Genomic DNA, 22,090 nt, shown 5'->3' with positions numbered 1-22,090 from the left:
ACGACTTACAGCATTTTTCCATCTGTACATGTATTGGTACCCCTAAACTTATCATTTGTTATCATTCTGCACCTCATTTTTTGATAATGCATGCTTGTGGCATCCATTTACATGTAATATGTAGACTGAGGTAAGTGATTTTAGCACATTATACTAGATCAATATGTATTTATTCTTAAAGGAAATGAATAAAAATGTTAAATCCTAAGATGTTTGCCTTTGTCTCTTTTATCCGACGCTGAGGGAAAAATTCTGGATATAGCTAACCATTGTTGTTAAGTTCCTGTCTATATTTTCCTCCATGTATGGCAGCCTTTTCAAAGTTTTAGGTCACCTGTGCCATCATGATTTGTCTGTCGTCGTGCACCGTGCGTCGTTAACTTTTCACATATTCGACTTCTTCTCAAGAACCACTGAATGGATTTTGACCAAACTTGGCACAAAGCATCCCCATGGGAAGCCGCTTCAAGTTTGTGAAGAAAAAGGGTGTGACCCCAATAGGGGCCGCAGGAGGAGGAATAAGGGGGTAAAATTAGGTAAATCTTTAAAAATCTTCTTCTCGTGAACCAACAGTCGGATTAAATTCATATTTGATATTTAGGGTCCTTATGGCAAGGTCTACAAAGTTTGCCAATGAAAAAAAAATTGGGTCAAAAACGGCCCCACTAGGGGGTGCTCAAAAGGGTCAAAAATTCAACTTTGACCGTTTTCAACCAAATTTGGTAGACAGCATCCCTTAGTGAAGGACATATGAAATTATGTTGAAAAAAGTGATTATGTCCCCTTTGGGGCCCATAAGGGGCGTAAAATGGGCCCTATGTAAAAACCTTCCTTAAATGACTTCTTCTCAAGAACCAGTGGATGGATTCTGACCAAACTTGGCACAAAGGATCCCCATGGGAAGCCGCTTCAAGTTTACGAAGAAAAAGGGTGTGGCCCCAATAGGGGCCGCAGGAGGAGGAATAAGGGGGTAAAATTAGGTAAATCTTTAAAAATCTTCTTCTCGTGAACCAACAGTCGGATTAAATTCATATTTGATATTTAGGGTCCTTATGGCAAGGTCTACAAAGTTTGCCAATGAAAAAAAAATGGGTCAAAAACGGCCCCACTAGGGGGTGCTCAAAAGGGTCGAAAATTCAACTTTGACTGATTTCAACCAAATTTGGTAGACAGCATCCCTTAGTGAAAGACATGAAACTATGTTGAAAAAAGTGATTATGTCCCCTTTGGGGTCCATAAGGGGTGTAAAAGGGGCCATATGTAAAAACCTTCATTAAATGACTACTTCTCAAGAACCAGTGGATGGATTTTGACCAAACTTGGCACCAAGCATCCCCATGGGAAGCCGCTTCAAGTTTGCAAACAAAAAGGGCGTGGCCCCAATAGGGGAAACTTGATACGAATGTTCTACACAAGGTCCTGGCAAGTGTTTTAACTTTTTGGGGCGATTCAAAATCCAAGATGGCCATCCTCACCTCTGTTTGGCTAAGACATTATGGACTTCCTCTCAAGAACCATTGGGTGGGTCATGTTCAAACTTGGTACAGATGTTTTACACTTGGTCTTGCACAAGTGTTGTTACATTTTTGCAACATTTTAAAATCCCCAGGTTATTGACATGTATTCCTCAGGTGACTGTTAAGGCCCCTTGGGCCTCTTGTTTACTTTATTGTACATTTGTCTGTTCCTTAATTACTTGTTGTAAACTTCTGACTGTCAGAAGACATACTGCAGAGAACTTGTCAACACTTTGTGGACATGCTAAATATGGTTTGTACTTTGTATCTTGAGTATAATTGGATATGTAAGATTACTGCAATATTCTATTTTTAGATTGGACATGGCAAAGTTGGTTTCTACCATTTACGATGATCTACTGAAAGGATCCGATTTCTGAAAACTTCTGAATTGAACTACAACTGAGTTTATTCAGCATTTATTCAGATAAGGCTACATAAATGTTGTTATAATGAGAGTCAAGAATAAGCTCTCCTATAAAAACCAGAGTCTGATCAGGTGTAAAACTAAACGGTAAATAAGAACCAAATATGTTGTACCTCTGTGTGTGTAAAGAACAGACACAGACGCCATATCTTTTTATCTCTCTAGAACAGACATGGATGTCACACCTTTGTGTGTCTAAAGAACAGACACAGACGACATATCTTTTTATTTCTCTAGAACAGACATGGATGTCACACCTTTGTGTGTCTAAAGAACAGATACATACCCCTCTGTCGATTAGGTCTCTGTATTAGATGCAAAATAAAAGAAGAGACAAGGAGAAAAGAAAGAAATACAGATACAACCAGACATTGTCAGGTTTTAGTGAAATATGGTCAATGAAGGGTCAAATGATTTAGTAGGATGTCTGCTTATGGATGTTAAAAGTCAACAAAAATCCTATTATTTTTGTGATGTACTAGACATGATGGTCACGTCAAAGAGGTATTAGTAACCAATTTGACCACCATTGGCTAGTACCACAGCTTTACAACAACAGCGCATAGAGCCTGTATATCATCGAATGGTGTGATGGAGTTCCACCTCTCATTCAATGCCTCACTAGTTCTTCTAAGTTGGAGGGCAGATTTGGCCGTCACCTTTCTCGTCTTCCAAGATCATACCAGATGTGCTCTATTTGGTTCAGATTGGGGTATTTTGCACACCAATCCAAAACTTTGACAATGTTCCGCTGTAAGAACATGCTAGTCGTGTGACTGGTGAGGGAGTTGCTTTATCATGCTTAACAAGTGGCCAAGAGGGCCTGTATTAAATAAGACTTAACAATTATACTTGCTGATTTTACTTCAAAGTTACTGTCATCCAATCATCTTCTGTAAAGGATTCCCCAATATTACTACCGGAAGTCACCGAACCGAAAGTACACTACTTGAGGAAGTATCTGTTATGAGATTGTTTTGCGTCGGTCTAGATATGGTGGCTTGTTGGTCTAGGAGTATGATTCTCGCTTTGGGTGCGAGAGGTCCCGGGTTCCAATCCCGGACAAGCCCAGTGATATTTTTTTCTCTGTGCATTTAAAACAAATCTCTCGTGATAAAACTAGTAAAATATAAATATTTATATCAGTGTAATATTCATTAACATTTACTCTTGACAATTTCAAGTGATAAAAGTTTCGAGGTAGTGCATGAAGCATTTTACAAAATTCAACTGAACAAATCTTTGGTTAAGTGAAGGACTTTGTTATGTTCTATGAAACAATCTTTGAATTTCATGCCTGACTGATTTCAATCAAAATGTTGGCAACTAATCTGGAGATTCCTTCAAGACAAAATAAGAACTGAAAAATATCTTTGTAATCAACCAACATTTGGTTTACAGTAAGATAACTTAATAACTTTTTTTATCAAAGTATTTAATCGTAGCTTATGTTTTGTTGTTGGTGTTATCAACATGTGGAGAATAGCTGTTTTATGAAGCCATAATTATATTATAAAAGTATATCTGAAGATAACAGGTCATTCATTGATGGATCAATCAAGAACTAAACATTTTAATTAATAATAGATTTCTTTAATTGTATATCACTGAACATATACACAAGTAGATCAAAGTATCAGTACTAACGAAAGATATCACTAATACCAAGTATCAACAATATATCAAGTGATTCTCCACAACAACCACTAACAGTGACAATCTCCATAGAGTATTCTTACTGTGTGGCCATAACAGATAGCATTATCTTAAGTTAAGTTACAGAGTTGTTGATTCTGTACATAATAACAAAACTTCTCAAATAACAACCAATGTGTTGCAGGTCCATTGTTTCTACCTTTGCCTTTTTCAAGTAGATATTATTTATCGAATAAGCCTTCATCTTGATAGCAAATAGTACGAATTACTAGTAGGTAAATACAATACAGAATACCTCATCTTCCATACTCCTAAAGGTTTTAAAAGATCTGTTAAAGGGACAGAACCGCACCATAGTACAACCAATGATTTCTGCCCTCAATTCATGACCAGCAATACCTTGGTTAAATGGTACAGGATTCTTAATTGTACAGATTAAACGTAGCATTTTAATGAAAACAATGTAATTAATGACGTATACCGTGTAAAGATTTGTATACTAAAACTTATAACTAGTACTGATACAGCAGCAATGCACTATCCGTCATACCAATGATTGCACCAATTAAAACAGATTCTCAAACATCAAGGGTTTAGCAAATACAATTATGCAAGTTATTTCTAAATGTATATATATTAAAGAAATAAGAAAACCCTTTGTATTCTAACACAAGTATTTAGTGCAAAAACACAGAACGGGAGTAAAAGAAACGCCGTCAATGACAACTAAATAATGAGATTTCATATAACGCTTGGTTGTAGTTGATAAAAAAGAGAATATCATTGTACCAGCAGATTTAACAGTTTATGAATGATGTACCTGAACTGGAGTCCATTATCCAAATAACTGAGATTTATGAATTTAACAGAACAACTTCACTAAAGACAATTTTTGTTTGATGTTTCAACAAGTGGTTAGAATGATTACCTACATTGGTTCAGGGTTATTTTTGGCTTTCAACAAACCATGAAAATATATCAAAAACACTTCAGATGAGAAAATCATGTATTTAATTATGTAGTAACCTTCAAATATTGAATCTTTAGTTTAAAATTTGAAAGTACCTAAAGTAATAAACATGCCCACCTCCCAACCCCTCCAATGTCCTGGACTTTTACTTGAGTTATAGCCCAAACTGCATATCACAGTTAAATACATATTGAAGTACATTACAAACATTTTCTGCTTTCCTTGCATCATGAATTCACAAATGGTACCAGCTATGACAGCCAAAAAAATCAACAAATACACAAGCAACCATTTTACAATATAAATATCTAGGTTTACAGCCAACATCAGAAATCAATATCAATTTCAATTTTAGCTGATATATAGGATTACCGCTATTGAAGGTATCTAGATCACTGATCAGTAGGTTCCAGACAATCATAATTATTGTTGTTGTAGAGATGACAACCATCATTTTGTTTTTGTCTAATGCTGCTAACAATGGGACTTATCCTTTTTGTATGGCTCCCTCACATTCATGTACTTACAGTTGATAACAGACACACTGTAGACAGTCATTAACAGCTACCAAGTTTACATCCATAAATTTCCCGTCCATCACAATAACACAGAAATGATAAATACATGTAGTTTTATAACATCATGTTGGATAAGTCAGATCCATAGTCATTCATTATGGAGAATAATGTTAAAATATAAATCTACTTTTACTGGTACTAAAATGTCAACATAACAAAAAAATGACATCTCCAGGACAAAAAAGCTGTCTTCAGATTCTTATTTCAGTTCTGCACCAGCAGTACACCAGTTAGTTAGATCTGACAAGATCGCACCAACATTACACCAGTTAGTTTGATCTGACAAGATCGCACCAACAGTACACCAGTTTGTTAGATCTGACAAGATCGCACCAACATTACACCAGTTAGTTTGATCTGACAAGATCTGCACCAGCAGTACACCAGTTAGTTTGATCTGACAAGATCGCACCAACAGTACACCAGTTTGTTAGATCTGACAAGATCTGCACCATCAGTACACCAGTTTGTTAGATCTGACAAGATCGCACCAACAGTACACCAGTTAGTTAGATCTGACAAGATCGCACCAACATTACACCAGTTAGTTAGATCTGACAAGATCGCACCAACAGTACACCAGTTTGTTAGATCTGACAAGATCGCACCAACAGTACACCAGTTTGTTAGATCTGACAAGATCTGCACCAACAGTACACCAGTTTGTTAGATCTGACAAGATCTGTATGAGCAGTACACCAGCTAGTTAGATTTGAATGTCATATTACAACACAACTAGCAGACATGTTTATGTCATGTTGGCTTGGTGGGTGTGGATATGTAGGCAGATGACCATCCCTTCATCAGTCTCCGCAACTGTCTTAGACCAGCAGTAGGGGAATTCTAGAACAAAAGAAAAATCTTAAAGAACTAGTCACACTTAAATCTGTACTTAATGAATCAGCTTCAAATGAAGTACAAACACATAAGACTGAAGAAACAAATATCCCCCAGAAATCACTGTGAAAGTAATAAATAAGATCAATTATTTTGCAATTGTGTTTACAAAACAGTATCTTCCATATAAAAAGGTAAACGAAAGGTATTGATAGCCAAAGGTTAAAATATAAGACTTATTTCTAGTATAAGCCATCCCATCAAATCTACTCACACATAAACTTTGCTTTTGAGAGAAAAAATGAAAGCCATATCATAGACGATACATCCAGTATATAAAACATCCATAAATGTTAAGTCACCAACAATCTAGAGTCAATCACCTGTTTAAAGCGATCAGTCATGGTTGGCTCTGTGTCCATCACCTTGCCAGGACAGACCAGCTTTAGCATGGAGAACCATGGCCTGGAGGTCAGATCTAGTTGACTGGTACCAGGAGATCCCTCGCCAAAGCTGCTGTCTAAGTTACTGTTCCTTGGTGTAGAGGGACTAGACATTGGAGAGGTACACTGGCCCCCTTTTGATCCCTTGACAGGAGTAGGTGGACCACCTGGGGAAGACAGATCCACTAGCCACGAACACCAATACCGATGCTCTGCTATTGGATCAAAGCAATTCTTTTCTGTCTACAAAACAAAATACATTAATATTTAAGCATGTACTATGTACTGTATTCAATTCCCTTACTGGACATAGCATAATCATGTATATTTTCTACTAACTAATAATACTAATGCTATATCTCACTATCATCCTTTACTATTATACTTCTACCATCACTTTGTTCCTGAAGCTGTCTACTAGTAATTCACTTTCTGTGATGTGTACATGATTGACTGCTTACAGATATGTGTTCTCCTTTTGCTTATTAGTAAACTCACAAATAGATGAAATGTCATGACACAAACTTGTACTTACAACTTTGAATTTCTTGGCTACATGATGATCTCCAGATTCCTCGTTCTGCGACCTTTGCATACCACTACAAGATTTGTAATTCCACAGTCCAATGGTTCTCTGACAGAATTTACATTCCAAGGTGGAGCTGCTTGTATCACTAAATTAACCAAAATTGAAAACATATGTGAAATTTGAAAATGCCTCTTAAGAAACAGTGATTTTGATCTTAAACTGCTTGGGACCAAGAGGACCCAACATATGAAATTTGAGAAAAATCAATCCAGTACTTTTCATGAAGTAGTGATGATGAACTTTCATTGCTAAAATCCTAGATGGCCGCCTCTCTGCCATTTTGTTTTGTTTTTTTTCAATCATATATATGAAAGATGCCAACTAGGCCTAAAATACTCTACAGCTTACGAAGAAGGCATTGTTGGTTCACAAAAACATTTTCTGCAAACTTTATACATGCTTCTACACAAATGCCATTACTTTGAACCTATTGCTTGTTGAAAAAGAAATTTTAGGATCTCCTTTCATTCAACCCATGGAATCTTGAATATAGTTCAAGGTCAATTATTTTAACAAATCGGTAGCCCTTCATCCACTTATGTCAAAGAACAAATAACAACAGCCTGGACCTGTTATTGAGAAGTTGTTTGAAGATTTTAACACATTTGCCCCCTGTGACCTTTAAAAAGAGAAAATTTCAATCACATGAACAAAATTGGCTATGGGCCAATGATCAGCACTATAGGAATTTTAGTTATTGAGAAGAAGTCATTAAAAATTTATAACATTTGTCATGTTTGATCTTGAAAGTAGGTCAAGATAAATAATATGAACTATCTAGGTAGCACGTCATACCATCATGATACAGACCCAATGTCAGCAGCCTGCGCTGTTACTGAGAATTAATTGTTTAAAGATTTTGACATATTTGATACCTGTGACCCTAAAAGTGCGTCAAGGTCATTCATATTGCCAAACGTGGTAGCCCTCCATCCCAGAATCATATAGGAAATGCATCTGCATCCTGGGTCTTTTGGTTATTGGGAAGAAGTTGTTTCAAGATTTTTACCTATTTAAATTTATCCCAGTTTTCTTAACAACTTCTATCACATTTTTTTGATATGTTGTATAAACATCAAGAAACATATTTTTCCTTCCTAAGAATTGATCAACACATATCAAGTTTTTATAAACAAACCTTAAATTCCAGCCACAGAGAGTGAGTAAAAAAGCTGCCTTGGAATTTTCTGTGATTGGCTGATCATGTTCATGAAGAAAATACTGAACAATGTCCTCAATAATATCTCCTTCTAATCCCTAAAGTAGAGAAATAAAGAAATTCAGAGAGACACTATTCTATACAAAACATAACTAGAAAATGGCAAACAATTTGACAGGCTTTTCACCTACCAGGTATATTTAACCTCTGACCTAAAGGTCAATAATTTTCACAACCATTCAAGCAATTTATATTTATCACATAACTAGACTCTAGACTGTAAAACTTCAGATTATTTATTTGTGTTACCGCCAAAAAAACTTTCTAAATGTGACCAATTCTGAACACTGAAAGTTGACCTTTGACACAATATAATTTTACTACTATCCATAGCAAGTGATTGCAATATGCAACTGACTAAATTATATCACCCTGCACTCTTGGTAGAAGAAACCATTAAAAGATTTGAGCAAATCTAGCCCCTGTGACTTCAAAAGTGGGTCAAGATCATTTAGATTAAACTTGAAGCCCACAGGCCTTAAGGGTCATCTGACTATAACAACCTTTATATAAAAGAGGCCAAATAGGTCTAAATTAAATTGCTCAACTACACAACAGCTGACATAGAAGACATTGGTTGGTTCATAAAGACATATTCTGCAAACATGAAATCATATTCTTTTTACATGCACTACACAAATGTCATTACTCTTGACATATTGAAAATAAAATGCAACAGGCCCAATATCAAGACCTTTGTTATTGAGAAAACATTGTTTACACATTTAAACATATTTGACCCCTGTGACCTTGAAAGCATGTCAAGATCATTTATATTAACGATCTTGGTAGCATTTCATCCCATCACATTTAACCAGAGTATCCTGTTAGTCTCCAGATGAAGCTGGGAGTCACAATGTTCTATTAACACACCAAAAGGAACTAGAAATCACAATGTCCTGTCTGACACCAAAAGGAGCTGGGGTAACAGAAGCAAAATCTTACCTGCATTACAAATGACGTGTCAGATTACAGAGGAGCCCTGAATCTTACTATTGTGTCAGACACAAGAGGAAGCAAGGAATCACACAGTCAAATTCTCACACATTTGTCATTGACCTATCAGATATCATAGAAAGCTAGAATTCACAGAGTCAAAATCTTACTTGTTTCACAATTGTTCTTTCTAACACCTGAGTGAGCTCGAAGTCACAAAGTCCTATCAGACACCAGAGGGAGCTGAGAGTTACTGAGTCAAAATCTTACTTGTTTCACCACTGTTCTTTCTAACACCTGAGTGAGCTCGAAGTCACAAAGTCCTATCAGACACCAGAGGGAGCTGAGAGTTAGTGAGTCAAAATCTTACTTGTTTCACCATTGTTCATTCTCACCTGAGTGAGCTCAAGTCACAAAGTTCTGGGACACCACCACTGTTCTTTCTAGGGAGCTTGTACAATCTATCAGACACCAGTCAAAATCTTACTTTTACCATTGTCGACCAATTGTGTTTGATTTCCTTTATGTTGTAAAGTGGAATCACAGCAAATGATTCTGAAAGGGAAATCATGCATTTTTCCATTAGCAGGCATATATAACAACAAATTATTTATCTATGTTGTCATCACGGAATATATCACTCACTTCAGGTTAATTCATCAAGTATATTACATACAGGATTAATACAATTACCAAATCTTAACTAACAAGTAGTGAAGAGAAATGACCAAAATAATCAGTTGTCTCTCCATGAAAGTTAATTTCAATGATTACAGTTAGCTGATAATTACCATCGAGAAATTCCATACAGTGGCAGCATTCTCTTTCAACATTTTACAATTCAAAAACACAATCCAGCTTTCTTGCCCTTTTAACCAATCATGCCTTTATTTAAAATATTGCTCACCAGAACTAGATGTAATTCCTCCAGAGATGCTCTGCCTCTGTTTGTTATTATAACTAGTCACTATAACAGACATCTAATAAACTCCTTTATCTTAAAGATGTCTAATCTATGTAACAAAAGGCTGACAAACTTTTACAAAAGGTTTTTCATCAAATTCATCTGATTTAGTAACAAATCTATAATTCTACATGGTAATCAAACCAAAAGATATTACACAACACAATATGGTAAAACATGGGTACAGGAAAAACATCCTACATGTAAGTTTATGGCTTCTAATATCAGAGCAAGGGAATATGATGTAAACAAAATGACATCTGAATGCCATCTACAGATTCCTCACTTTTTATTGGTTGTCTATCTACCATACTTCTGGATTATTGGCTCCAGGTTCATATGACATCATACCTATTTTTAATTGATAAAAGACACACAAATGGTATCAAAACAAATAGCGACATTGTCAGAGAACTGCTACAATTGTAAACTCAACAAAAAAAGAACCACACAATTAAATTATGCTATCAATAGCCTCTGATATTTTGGGAAATTTTGTAGCAAATAAAGTTAGGACATCTGAGAAGTGGAAGGACATTTGGTTGGAGGATCTGGTCTCTGTATCAAACGGCATTGAGGTTTGGATCCAGGACCATTAAGGGGGATTTACTCCATGGGAGATGCCTCCCTAAACCATTACAGAAGCCCCAACGAATCTATTGTGTTAAACCATGCATGCGTTTGCGAAAAGCTCACCGCATCTGTGATATACCCTTTTTCTTCTGTCTGAGCTCTACAGACAGAATCTAGACTTGTCGGTGAACATCACAGGCCTCCACCAACGCATCCCAGACCTATTCATGCCATGTCTGTGCATCCAATCAAGACGCATTTGCTGCCTCCGTGGTGTCAGAGGTGGTCGGACATAAGGCGTGCAATGATTCTCTCAGCATGCAAGCAGTTCCTGGTAATTTGAGCACTAATGGGTGTGACGTGAGTGCCTAAGGTATGCGATGCAGTCTCTACAGCAGTCTTGAATCTGTTGCGCAAGTGTGACAATCAAATCGTCTTGTCTAGTTGGGCAGTCATTACACGCGGATGACTGCTCTTGAGATGATCGGAAACTAACCCAGAAGCACAAAATTGCTGTGTGACAGCAGTCTGGCAATGACCATCGATCAACATCACAATTGTTCTACCCCTCTGATTATGTGAAGTGTGGCATCTCGGTCATTGCTGAAATCAGCATGCCAATGTGGAGAATTCATTTGGCTGAACTGAAGAGTATCCATTGAAATTATACTTTGAAAAAATCTGGCTTGGCTTGATCACACCGTGTGATTCAGACTAAAGAAGCTCACAAAGTTGTTATGCTTGGCTGATTTTAGGGTAGATTGTCAAGAAGGAAGATCCTTCTTGATGTAATACCTGACCAAATATTCCTTTGTTTCCCTATGGCTAAGGTGAACTGCAGGGGAAAACTTTGTGCAGTTTTTTTTGTTGAGTATATATCAAAAAGAATTCTATGATGGCTTCATGTGAACTAGAACCGCAGGCACTGACAACATAAAATGTTTGGTATAGGTAGATGGCTTTGTTGTGTATTTTACTATACATGTGATTAAACAATCCAAGGGAGACATGGAGACAAAATGTTGGCAGGTCTGTTTGGGACTTTCTGAAAACAATAATTATAACTTTGTCTAACTTAACATTTGTCAAGGTATAGAAAGTGAAAGTAACACACTTCCATTAATAGTGAAAGAGAAAGAAGAACCTATTCCAGGAAAACAGAAAAAACTATACTGAGCATGCTCAGTAGAAACCATTCCATATAATCCCCCCATTTACCTGCCTATCTTCATTTGGGTACAGGATACCAAGATTGCTGATGAACACTTGTGGTATGTAAAATTTATACATTTCAGCATACATCCCAGTTACACATACAATCCTGTTATATATTTGTATGGCCACACTTGTATATACATTGTAACTGTGTTACACCTGTAACAATCGGAATAATGAACCAGGAAGTAGAATTCTTGTAAATTGAATCATTATCACCAGTCAAAAAGCCTATTGTTCTAAAAGAAAAGGCCTAGTTAGATTGCATTACTGATTATTTTTATTATAGATTATTAGATTGCTGTGCAAGACTTGGAAGGCATCATTCTGGTTACTTTCATGTTCATCTAAAACATCCTACTTCTTTAACAGAATGTATGGTGCAGGTGAAATAACAAAAACTCAGGGTACCTTTGTTATCAAAAAGAGGCTATTCCAAGGAGGATATATTTGACACATGTCAAGGTTATTCTCTGTAACAATTTAGTTTAGCATGCTGCTGGTCAAATATGATAACCTTCAGCATTTTAGATATTCAGAAAAAGTTGTTTAAACAAATGCAAATAAAGCAACTTGGAAGAATGTCAACATCAATTATTTACACAAATTTGGCAGCCTTTAATCACAGACCAAGGAAGCCCTCCAAACCAGCTTGTTACTGACCCAATAGGCATGAGTCTAGGCACCATTGTTTTTAATCTATTTAATACTTGTGATGACTTGTAAAGATAATCTGATCAATGCCACTAAAGTAATATAAGACCTGTTAATTAAGTAATTATACAAAACCGAGCCACGAGATGTACCGATAGCTTTGCAAAGGACAATCCAACCAATGCTAAATAAACAGAATCAGAGAATATCAAAGTATGTATAAATCAGACAATGATGGATAAAATATGATGGCTTTGACCCTTTGGATTTACTGACTAAAAAGCTGATTCCAAACAAATGCCTCATTATGCCCTGTTTACATACAATCCTGAAGTGGTCTCCATCACCAAAAGGAAACAAAAATATTAAAATACATGTACCCCCGGTATTTAAACATTTAGAAAACATCTTATCATACTAAGATATAAGAATATATACCAATCAAGTACATAAATCACACATATTTTCTCTGCTCAGCACATATTTATCCATTATTTCTATAATTCAGCTCAGCACCAGTCATCTAGAACCTGCTTCATCAATCATTGACTGAGCAACAAGCCAGCAGGTAGAAAGTTATCACCATGGAAGAAACGAAACAAGAAGATGGCTATAACAAAGAACTACAAATAGCAGCAGAAGACATAATACACGAAAATCAGGCAGGAGCAGAATCAGGCAGTCCTCAAACTGTACACCTGGTATCAGAAGAAAAGATGAAAACTATTGTTGATGATCTAAAGACCAAACCAACATTTTGTCTCATTCACCAGCAAACAGAATTCAGCCTTTTTTGTATGACTTGTGAGAAACTGGTATGCATTTCTTGTATTATAGATGGAAACCATGGCAACCATAAGTTTTGCAAAATAGATGATGTGGTTGAAACAAAGCAAAAGGAACTAGGAGATAGAATTGTAGAGGCAAAGGAAAGTATGACTGGAAGTTTACAACAAAATATCAGAATCTTAAAAACACAGCGGGAAAATGTTTCTGACAACTGCAAAACTGTTTCTGCTGAAATTGATGAGAGAAAAACTAATCTGCTACGAGGAGTGGAAACATGCAGTATTAATTTGCATTCAATGGTCAGAGAACAACAGAAAAAAATACTGCAAAGGATTGACAAATTTCTGTTACAATCTGAACTATGTCTAGCTTATCTGGATTTTTTTCAGACAAATCCAAAGTGCATTGAGACAATCGACAGCAAAAAGCTGATACAGGTTTTGGAACTCTTTCAAACCAACACAGGCGTACAGGCCAAAGAGGAGTCAGAAGCTCCTGAAGGAGAAGACAGTTTAATTTTCACACCTGGAGAGGAGGCTCCAGAAAACATACACATCTTGTTTGGAAAAGTGACCTGGATCCCTCTTACAGAAAACCCACGAAATAAGAAGTTCAAATTTTGTAATTCAGAGGTAATGAATCTTTCTCCTTTGGATGGAGAACGAGCTTTTGTAGTTACTGAAGAGAAGCTGTATCTTGTTGACTTAATGAAAGCCAAGTACAAGCAGGAAGACCTGGTTCCACTGATGACAGATGTAGTGTACATCACTCCAGTCACAAAAAGAGGCATCTATGTACAACAGAAAGACAGCACCATAGTCAAAAGGGTTACAGCAGCAGGCCAGGTATTTCATTTTGCTGATTTAGAACCTAAAGCCACCAACGAGGTCTGGCAAACCATTCGTATCTCACACACTGGTATGGTGGTTTCAGTCACAAAGAGAGAGGTTAAGAAGATTTTCGGAAGCCAAGGGAAAGGTGTAATTAAGATGACTACATACACCAATCATGGCATCATGGAAAAAGAAAGTTTTACTTTCAATAATTCTGATAACCATTTCTGCTACGGAAGAAAGTTTCCAGAAAGTGTTGAAACAGCATCAGCTATCTACATTCTAAGCTCAGAAAATAAGGTAGGCAGAATCAAAAATCTTCGACAGCAATGGTTTGCTGATCAAAACCAGGGATACAAGGGATGTATAGGATCTGCTCCAGAACAGATGTTTTATCCTAGAGGACTTTGTAAGGACGCAGAAAACCAACTCATTGTTTCTGACTACTGGAACCATGCCATTCACCAGTTGACACCTGAAGGAAAATTCAGCAAGTTCTTAATGAGAGAAGAAAATGACCTAATACATCCAACTGTGGTTGGTATTGACAACATAAACTGGATGTGGGTGGCTCAGGATGATGGTAATATACATGTTGTCAAGTACACTGCTTAGAAAGTTGTTCATCTTCTACTAGATCAAGCCATTCATGTCATCCAATACATCACTTAGAAAGTTCTATCAGGAATTAGGGAGATAGGAACATCCATGTTGGTATGTTAACACATCTCTAAGAAACTTTCATTAAAGCATATATCTAGGTTGTCTACAGAAGAAATACAAATGTACCGTAAATTCCTGCAATAACCCTTATAAGTAAAGCTAGGTTTACATAAAATGTACCCAGATAAGTCATGGTAAAACATCTGGTCAAACTATAAAAGCCTGTACGCAAGTTTTTCTTCAGCAGGAGTGATTGACGGATGCATTAGAAGCCATCTTGTTCAACCTAAATCAGTATTGATATGTAATTTCTAATATATTGACAATTGATCCAGAGCTATCCTTGACCAAAATCGCCCCAATGAAACATTTCAATTGAAGAATTCTGATAACCATGATTTGTAGATTTTAATTGTTTTTCAATTAATTTTGTGCCTACTCCTTTCTTATCCATATGTTTATTGAAATTTCAAAATGTCAGTCATATAATATTCTGATCCCTTTTGCCAAGCTTGTGAGACACATTTTGTATTTGATATACATGTATAATGTGTATATTAGTGGTGTTATTTGTTAATGTTTTCACAAACATAAACAATTAATTATACACTGCTGATCACGACAGCATATATCATATATATCAATCCATGAAAACTTCCAACTCTAAAGCATCGGCGTACAAGAGGAAATCTGATCAACACTTTCAAAATTTTAAAAGGTATCTACGATAGCAGAGTTCAGCGAACATTTTCCTGATGGATAGAAACAGCAAAACAAGAGGACATTCTTGTAAACTATTCAAAAAAACGTTGCAACACTGATCTTCAGAAAAACTTCTTTAGTTACCCCATCATAGATATATGGAACATTCTCCCACAACATGTAACAGACTCAGTTAACATAAAGCAGTTCGAAATAAGACTCAGTGAGCATTGCAAACTTGAACAAATTACTTTTTAATCAATTCTGATATTCGATACATTGCCATTTGATGCCACTATATAAATTGTGATTTTATGTCACTTTTTATTGATATGGAACATGTGTGTCCACATAATCAATTTCTTTTGAACATTAGAACATGTACATTCTTCTCTGATAAAACTACAAAAGAAGATCTAAAAAGGATCTTGGTGTCAATTATTCTTTGATCTTTATTGATTCTATGTCAGTTGAATATTTTCTCTTATACTCTCTTTTTTGCTCCTGATTTTTTTTCTGTATCAAATAGTGAATGAATCGTGTGATCACATCATGTAGCAAAGGAAAGTTACACGATTATAAAATTAAAGATAGATCCTTTGTGTAGGCCTGTGTACACAAAACCTTACAAATTAAAAAAAAATAATAATAATCATTACTTTTCATGCAGTTTTTATTCTGTCCTCACTTTGTATAACAATAAAGTGTGATTTTTATATCATTCTGTCCTCACTTTGTATAACAATAATGTGTGATTTTTTGATTTTTATATCATTTTGTATAACAATAAAGTGTGATTTTTATATCATTCTGTCCTCACTTTGTATAACAATAAAGTGTGATTTTTATATATTTATTCTGTCCTCACTTTGTACAACAATAAAGTGTGATTTTTATATCATTCTGTCCTCACTTTGTATAACAATAAAGTGTGATTTTTATATCATTCTGTCCTCACTTTGTACAACAATAAAGTGTGATTTTTATATCATTCTGTCCTCACTTTGTATAACAATAAAGTGTGATTTTTATATCATTCTGTCCTCACTTTGTATAACAATAAAGTGTGATTTTTATATCATTCTGTAATGTAGATACACATTGCATGCTGTTACACTTTGTATAACAATAATAGTGTGATTTTTATATCATTCGCAACGGTATATAAAACAAATCTGCACATAATAGTTACAGTAATATAGATTCTTGCACTGTTGTATAACAATAAAGTGTGATTTTTATATCATTCTGATCACTTTGTATAACAATAATATGTGATTTTTTTATTTATGTCCTCACTTTGTATAACAATAAAGTGTGATTTTTATATCATTCTGTCCTCACTTTGTATAACAATAAAGTGTGATTTTTATATCATTCTGTCCTCACAACAATAAAGTGTGATTTTTATATCATTCTGTCCTCACTACAACAATAAAGTGTGATTTTTATATCATTCTGTCCTCACTTTGTATAACAATAAAGTGTGATTTTTATATTTATTCTGTCCTCACTTTGTATAACAATAAAGTGTGTTTTTATATTTATTCTGTCCTCACTTTGTATAACAATAAAGTGTGATTTTTATATTTATTCTGTCCTCACTTTGTATAACAATAAAGTGTGATTTTTATATCATTCTGTCCTCACTTTGTATAACAATAAAGTGTGATTTTTATATCATTCTGTCCTCACTTTGTATAACAATAAAGTGTGATTTTTATATTTATTCTGTCCTCACTTTGTATAACAATAAAGTGTGATTTTTATATCATTCTGTCCTCACTTTGTATAACAATAAAGTGTGATTTTTATATCATTCTGTCCTCACTTTGTATAACAATAAAGTGTGATTTTTTTATTTATTCTGTCCTCACTTTGTATAACAATAAAGTGTGTTTTTATATCATTCTGACTTTTATATAAAGTGTGATTTTTATATCATTCTGTCCACACTTTGTATAACAATAAAGTGTGATTTTTATATCATTACAGTACTTTGTATAACAATAAAGTGTGATTTTTATATCATTCTTATTCTGTATAACAATAATAGTGTGATTTTTATATCTTTGTATAACAATAAAGTGTGATTTTTATATTACTTTGTATAACAATAAAGTGTGATTTTTTTATTTATTCTGTCCTCACTTTGTATAACAATAAAGTGTGATTTTTTTTTTTATCACTTTGTATAACAATAAAGTGTGATTTTTATATCATTCTGTCCTCACTTTGTATAACAATAAAGTGTGATTTTTTTATTTATTCTGTCCTCACTTTGTATAACAATAAAGTGTGATTTTTATATCATTCTGTCCTCACTTTGTATAACAATAAAGTGTGATTTTTTTTATTTATTCTGTCCTCACTTTGTACAACAATAAAGTGTGATTTTTATATCATTCTGTCCTCACTTTGTATAACAATAAAGTGTGATTTTTATATCATTCTGTCCTCACTTTGTATAACAATAAAGTGTGATTTTTTTATTTATTCTGTCCTCACTTTGTATAACAATAAAGTGTGATTTTTTTATTTATTCTGTCCTCACTTTGTATAACAATAAAGTATGATTTTTTTTATTTATTCTGTCCTCACTTTGTACAACAATAAAGTGTGATTTTTATATCATTCTGTCCTCACTTTGTACAACAATAATGTGTGATCTTTATTTCATTCTGTGCTTACTTTGTATAACAATAAAGTGTGATTTTAAGTAATGTAGATACACATGTATTGTTACAGGGGCGAGAGACTTATTACTGATAATAGTTACAGTAATATAGATGCACATGTATTGTTACAGGGGCGAGAGACTTATTACTGATAATAGTTACAGTAATATAGATGCACATGTATTGTTACAGGGGCGAGAGACTTATTACTGATAATAGTTACAGTAATATAGATGCACATGTATTGTTACAGGGGAGTGAGACTTATTACTGATAATAGTTACAGTAATATAGATGCACATGTATTGTTACAGGGGAGTGAGACTTATTACTGATAATAGTTACAGTAATATAGATACACATGTATTGGTATAGGGGAGTGAGACTTTTTTGTCAAAGTTTATGTGTGTACATGTGTTATGAATCATTTTTTAAATATTAAATGCCAGCTGCTATCCTATGGGTATGACAGTCTGACAAACTAACAGTGTCTTCTTGACTATGTATTGGTTTTAATGGACAACATGGAATGGTAAATAAAAGAATATAGCTCATCCCAAAATTAGAGTAAAAATTTAAAAAGACAGTCACGATGAACTTTGAACTGATATTTGTGACCTGCTTCATGATATTGTACCAAAATATTTACAAGTTGAAAGAAGCAGAATTTTACTTTCATCTTTCACTTGAAAACTTTGATCTTAAACATTTTATACTGGTAACATCACCTCTCAGGACTTGACAAGTGGCCTACAGAAGAAAAAGATGATGTTGGAAAGTGGAGAGTTTAAGAAAAAACACTGCACAACAGAATGTCTCAAAAGCTACTTGACTCTACAGGCAAGGAAAAGTTTGTATCTGTTAAAATGAATATCAAAAAACAATTGTGGAGAACTAACTCATTTCTTATTATGTTGTTATAAAGTAAGTTATGATACCAACCTGGACTAGGATTGGAGGACCAGGAACAGGACTTCTTGTGTGACCAGGTCAGACCATGCTTCAGTTTCTTACAGCAATCTGGATCTGAATGTTAGTAAAAGACAAATATATTTCACATAAATGGGCAAAAATTTCAAAGCAATTGATACCATTACATTTTAAACCTGTAAGAGTAGTACAATATGTAAATAGTAAAGTTTGAAGGTATTAGATACCAGTAGTCATATAATGACATACATACTTTTTGTACAACTATAGGCTCACTAAAAGAATAATAGGGATGTACTCCATGCTCTGGTAATAATTCAACAGAAAGTTTAGCGTTAAATGTTGTCACTGTATTACAACAAGTTTAACAGAAAATGTATACCATTACATGTAGGCTAAATTGCATATTAATACGTCTTGATTTTTTTCACTTCATTTAAATTATAGTATTTGTTTAAATGTATTAAAAGTACCATTTGATGATTACTATTCTACTTGTGCTATCTGTCACTTACATAATTTTTGGTCTCTTGTTTTCGGTAACTGTCCGCTAAGCTTGGCTTTACAACCCACACATCCCAGCATGTCTGAATCAATCACCTGCCAACCATACCGTGCACACACAAGGGGAGACAGATCTACTGGCTTAGCAAACCAATTGAATGTCTGACATTGTTAAAGAATACAAAGTTTGCTAATAGAATAAAATAGAAAATATGACAAAGAGGGATATCATGCTGTGAGAAAATATCAGAGTTGGAAATACTAGAAATTTGTCTATTATATAAATGCTGTGTAGTAGTCATGCAAACTACAAGATCTGTGATAGTTTTGCTGAAGGATACAGTGAAGGTGTTGACTCTTTGGAAGTAAGCTTCTCTACTCCTTGGATGTGGACCTTTCTGTCCAGCATCATCTTTCTTCGTTAATAACTGCTCTTGTCCATTACTTCTACTGTCAGATACTTTGTCACAATCATTTTGAGTCTCTGGGTTTCTGAAACCAGACCAAATTTATAACTGCAGCAATGTTTGTTAACAAGCTTAAAAAAATAATATGATTTTTTAATCAGTATTATAAGCAACTGGTACAGCAGCTTGATTTATCAGTACTGATCTCTTCTACTAGCATTACAATTTATAAATAAATCTAAAACATAGACCTACTGATTCTGTCTTTTTGGCTTTGAAATAACAAAATGTGAAAAAATTAGAAAGTAAAGCATCTCCTTGACTGACACATGAGTTTGAGAGAGAAATGAAGACAAAGACAAATAGACAGATTGAGAGACAGTGGACCAAGATATCAACTGAAGATTTCATAATTGATATATGACTAAAAGAAATACTAGTTTTGTAGATATTTTGATAAGAGTTATTGACATTGAGCTAGACTCACACTCTCTGTTTAGGAGGGAGCTTGCATTGAGATTCTCTATCAGTATTCTTGCAGGAATATACACTTAATACAGTCAAATAGTTTCAGCTGCATCCAAACACAGACACAGGCACCTTGATGGCATCCAAAAGCACATGCTTTTTTTTATATCCCATAATGCATTTTGTAATACATAACTTTGGTAATACACATATTAAATACCCATAACCAACAATAAGCATCAGAGTCTGATTATCAATTTAAATGTATGCTGTTTTATTTCTTTACAATTGTATAAAGCATACACATAATAATGTTTTGCAATTTGAGAAAAGCCTATTTAAAACCACCATGTACAGATGAGGGTGTTATTGGATTTCCTTCCCTCAGATCCAAGAACTGCCTTCATAAGTTTAAACTTATCACTTAAACAACTTTGACTAAGACAAAAAAATGTCTCTTAGTTCAATTATTGATCCAATCAGTATAATCTGAGTGCTTTACAAGAATATCTTTAGACAGTTCCTTAAAATCCATTTCAAGGAATGACAAACTTCCATTTTTCCTCCAGACAAGATGGAGTGGAATCAGAAAATCTGAAAAAGAGATAGTTTGTTAGGTTTATTGCCCTGTGGACAGCCAGAGTTATTTCTAGAAGGAATCTCCATGTGGCACCTGATGTCTACCTGACTAACAACATACAGTAGGCCTGTGTGCACCTTGGATCTTCACCTGAAGTTAGTTAGACCAATGTTTGAACCAACATTTCACAGAAAAACACATTCGAACAAGGCTCAACATTTCATAGCAAAACCTATGTTAGGCAAGTTCATCTTGTTACATAAAAGTGAATTAAACATTGTGCTAAGCTCAACTTTGGAACATGCAATGGGTTACCAATTGTACAAAATAACAAATTTTGTTGTGTCTTTGGAAGAGCTCTGAGCATTGTTCTGAGATCAAACGAAAAGCTAAATGCATTTTACGTATAATGTATAGCCGACTCTGGATTGTTAACTCGGGTTATCAACATTCAAGATACAGATCGAGTATAGACATTGGTTATTTTAATGGCGATGTGTTACAGTTCCGAACCTGATATTGTTCAGGACAACTAGTAACATAACGAAAATTTCCCAACCAAAATTGTTATCCTTCATATCATTAGTCTACATTTCTTTTCGATTTGTTGCAATTGTTCTAAATTGAAAGCGAAAGCAAAGCGTTTAACACAATTACGACTGAAAAAACAACAATAAAAAGTTATATCACAATTCCACACATGTGCTCATTACATTGAATACAACTATTAATAAGACCTTTCAAAACTATAGTCGGTTGACTCTGGTACTAAAAATGACGATAAAAGTCTCTTGACACGTTCTGGTGTTACTTTTTCGGGGGAAGCCATTTTGTTCATACATCCGAACGTTGATCCCTTACGCTGTCGTTCATTGGCTATTAATTAAAATACCAACCAATCGTGGCGAGTTTCGTAAACGATCACGAAATCCGAGTCTCTAATGAGTTTCAACTGTTG

The 22,090-nt window shown here is 34.7% G+C and overlaps 1 protein-coding gene and 1 non-coding gene across 2 annotated transcripts; one reads left to right on the top strand and one right to left on the bottom strand.

The window, feature by feature from the left end:
* The first annotated feature begins 2,942 nt into the window (after positions 1–2,942).
* Positions 2,943–3,014, top strand: Trnap-ugg (transfer RNA proline (anticodon UGG)). Its single transcript has one exon. It is a non-coding gene; the product is annotated as a tRNA-Pro (tRNA).
* Positions 3,015–3,541: 527 nt separating this feature from the next.
* On the bottom strand, positions 3,542–21,961 carry LOC132547755 (zinc finger C3HC-type protein 1-like). The gene is made up of 9 exons (XM_060211556.1): positions 21,870–21,961; positions 20,019–20,169; positions 19,689–19,839; positions 19,186–19,269; positions 9,660–9,727; positions 8,156–8,274; positions 6,964–7,102; positions 6,369–6,671; positions 3,542–5,991 (listed from the first exon to the last, which is right to left on the bottom strand). The coding sequence occupies exons 1-9, from the start codon at positions 21,959–21,961 to the stop codon at positions 5,902–5,904; spliced, it is 1,197 nt and encodes a 398-aa protein (XP_060067539.1). The 3' UTR covers positions 3,542–5,901.
* Between the last annotated feature and the right edge of the window lie 129 nt (positions 21,962–22,090).

The sequence above is a fragment of the Ylistrum balloti genome, unplaced genomic scaffold (assembly GCF_031769215.1).
Source record: "Ylistrum balloti isolate Yb309-2 unplaced genomic scaffold, AGI_CSIRO_Ybal_v1 Utg369974, whole genome shotgun sequence".
Classification (NCBI taxonomy): Eukaryota; Metazoa; Mollusca; class Bivalvia; order Pectinida; family Pectinidae; genus Ylistrum; species Ylistrum balloti.
Note: the sequence above shows the minus strand (reverse complement) of the source record. Positions and strands in the feature narration are given on the sequence as shown.

Excerpts from the sequence above, each read along its gene's own strand:
- LOC132547755 (XM_060211556.1), bottom strand. The coding sequence starts at position 21,961 with ATGGCTTCCCCCGAAAAAGTAACACCAGAACGTGTCAAGAGACTTTTA. Across the intron at positions 19,840-20,018 it reads AAAGAGTCAACACCTTCACT|ACATTCAATTGGTTTGCTAA; the intron begins GTATCCTTCAGC and ends TAACAATGTCAG. Across the intron at positions 5,992-6,368 it reads TGACTGATCGCTTTAAACAG|AATTCCCCTACTGCTGGTCT; the intron begins GTGATTGACTCT and ends CTTTTGTTCTAG.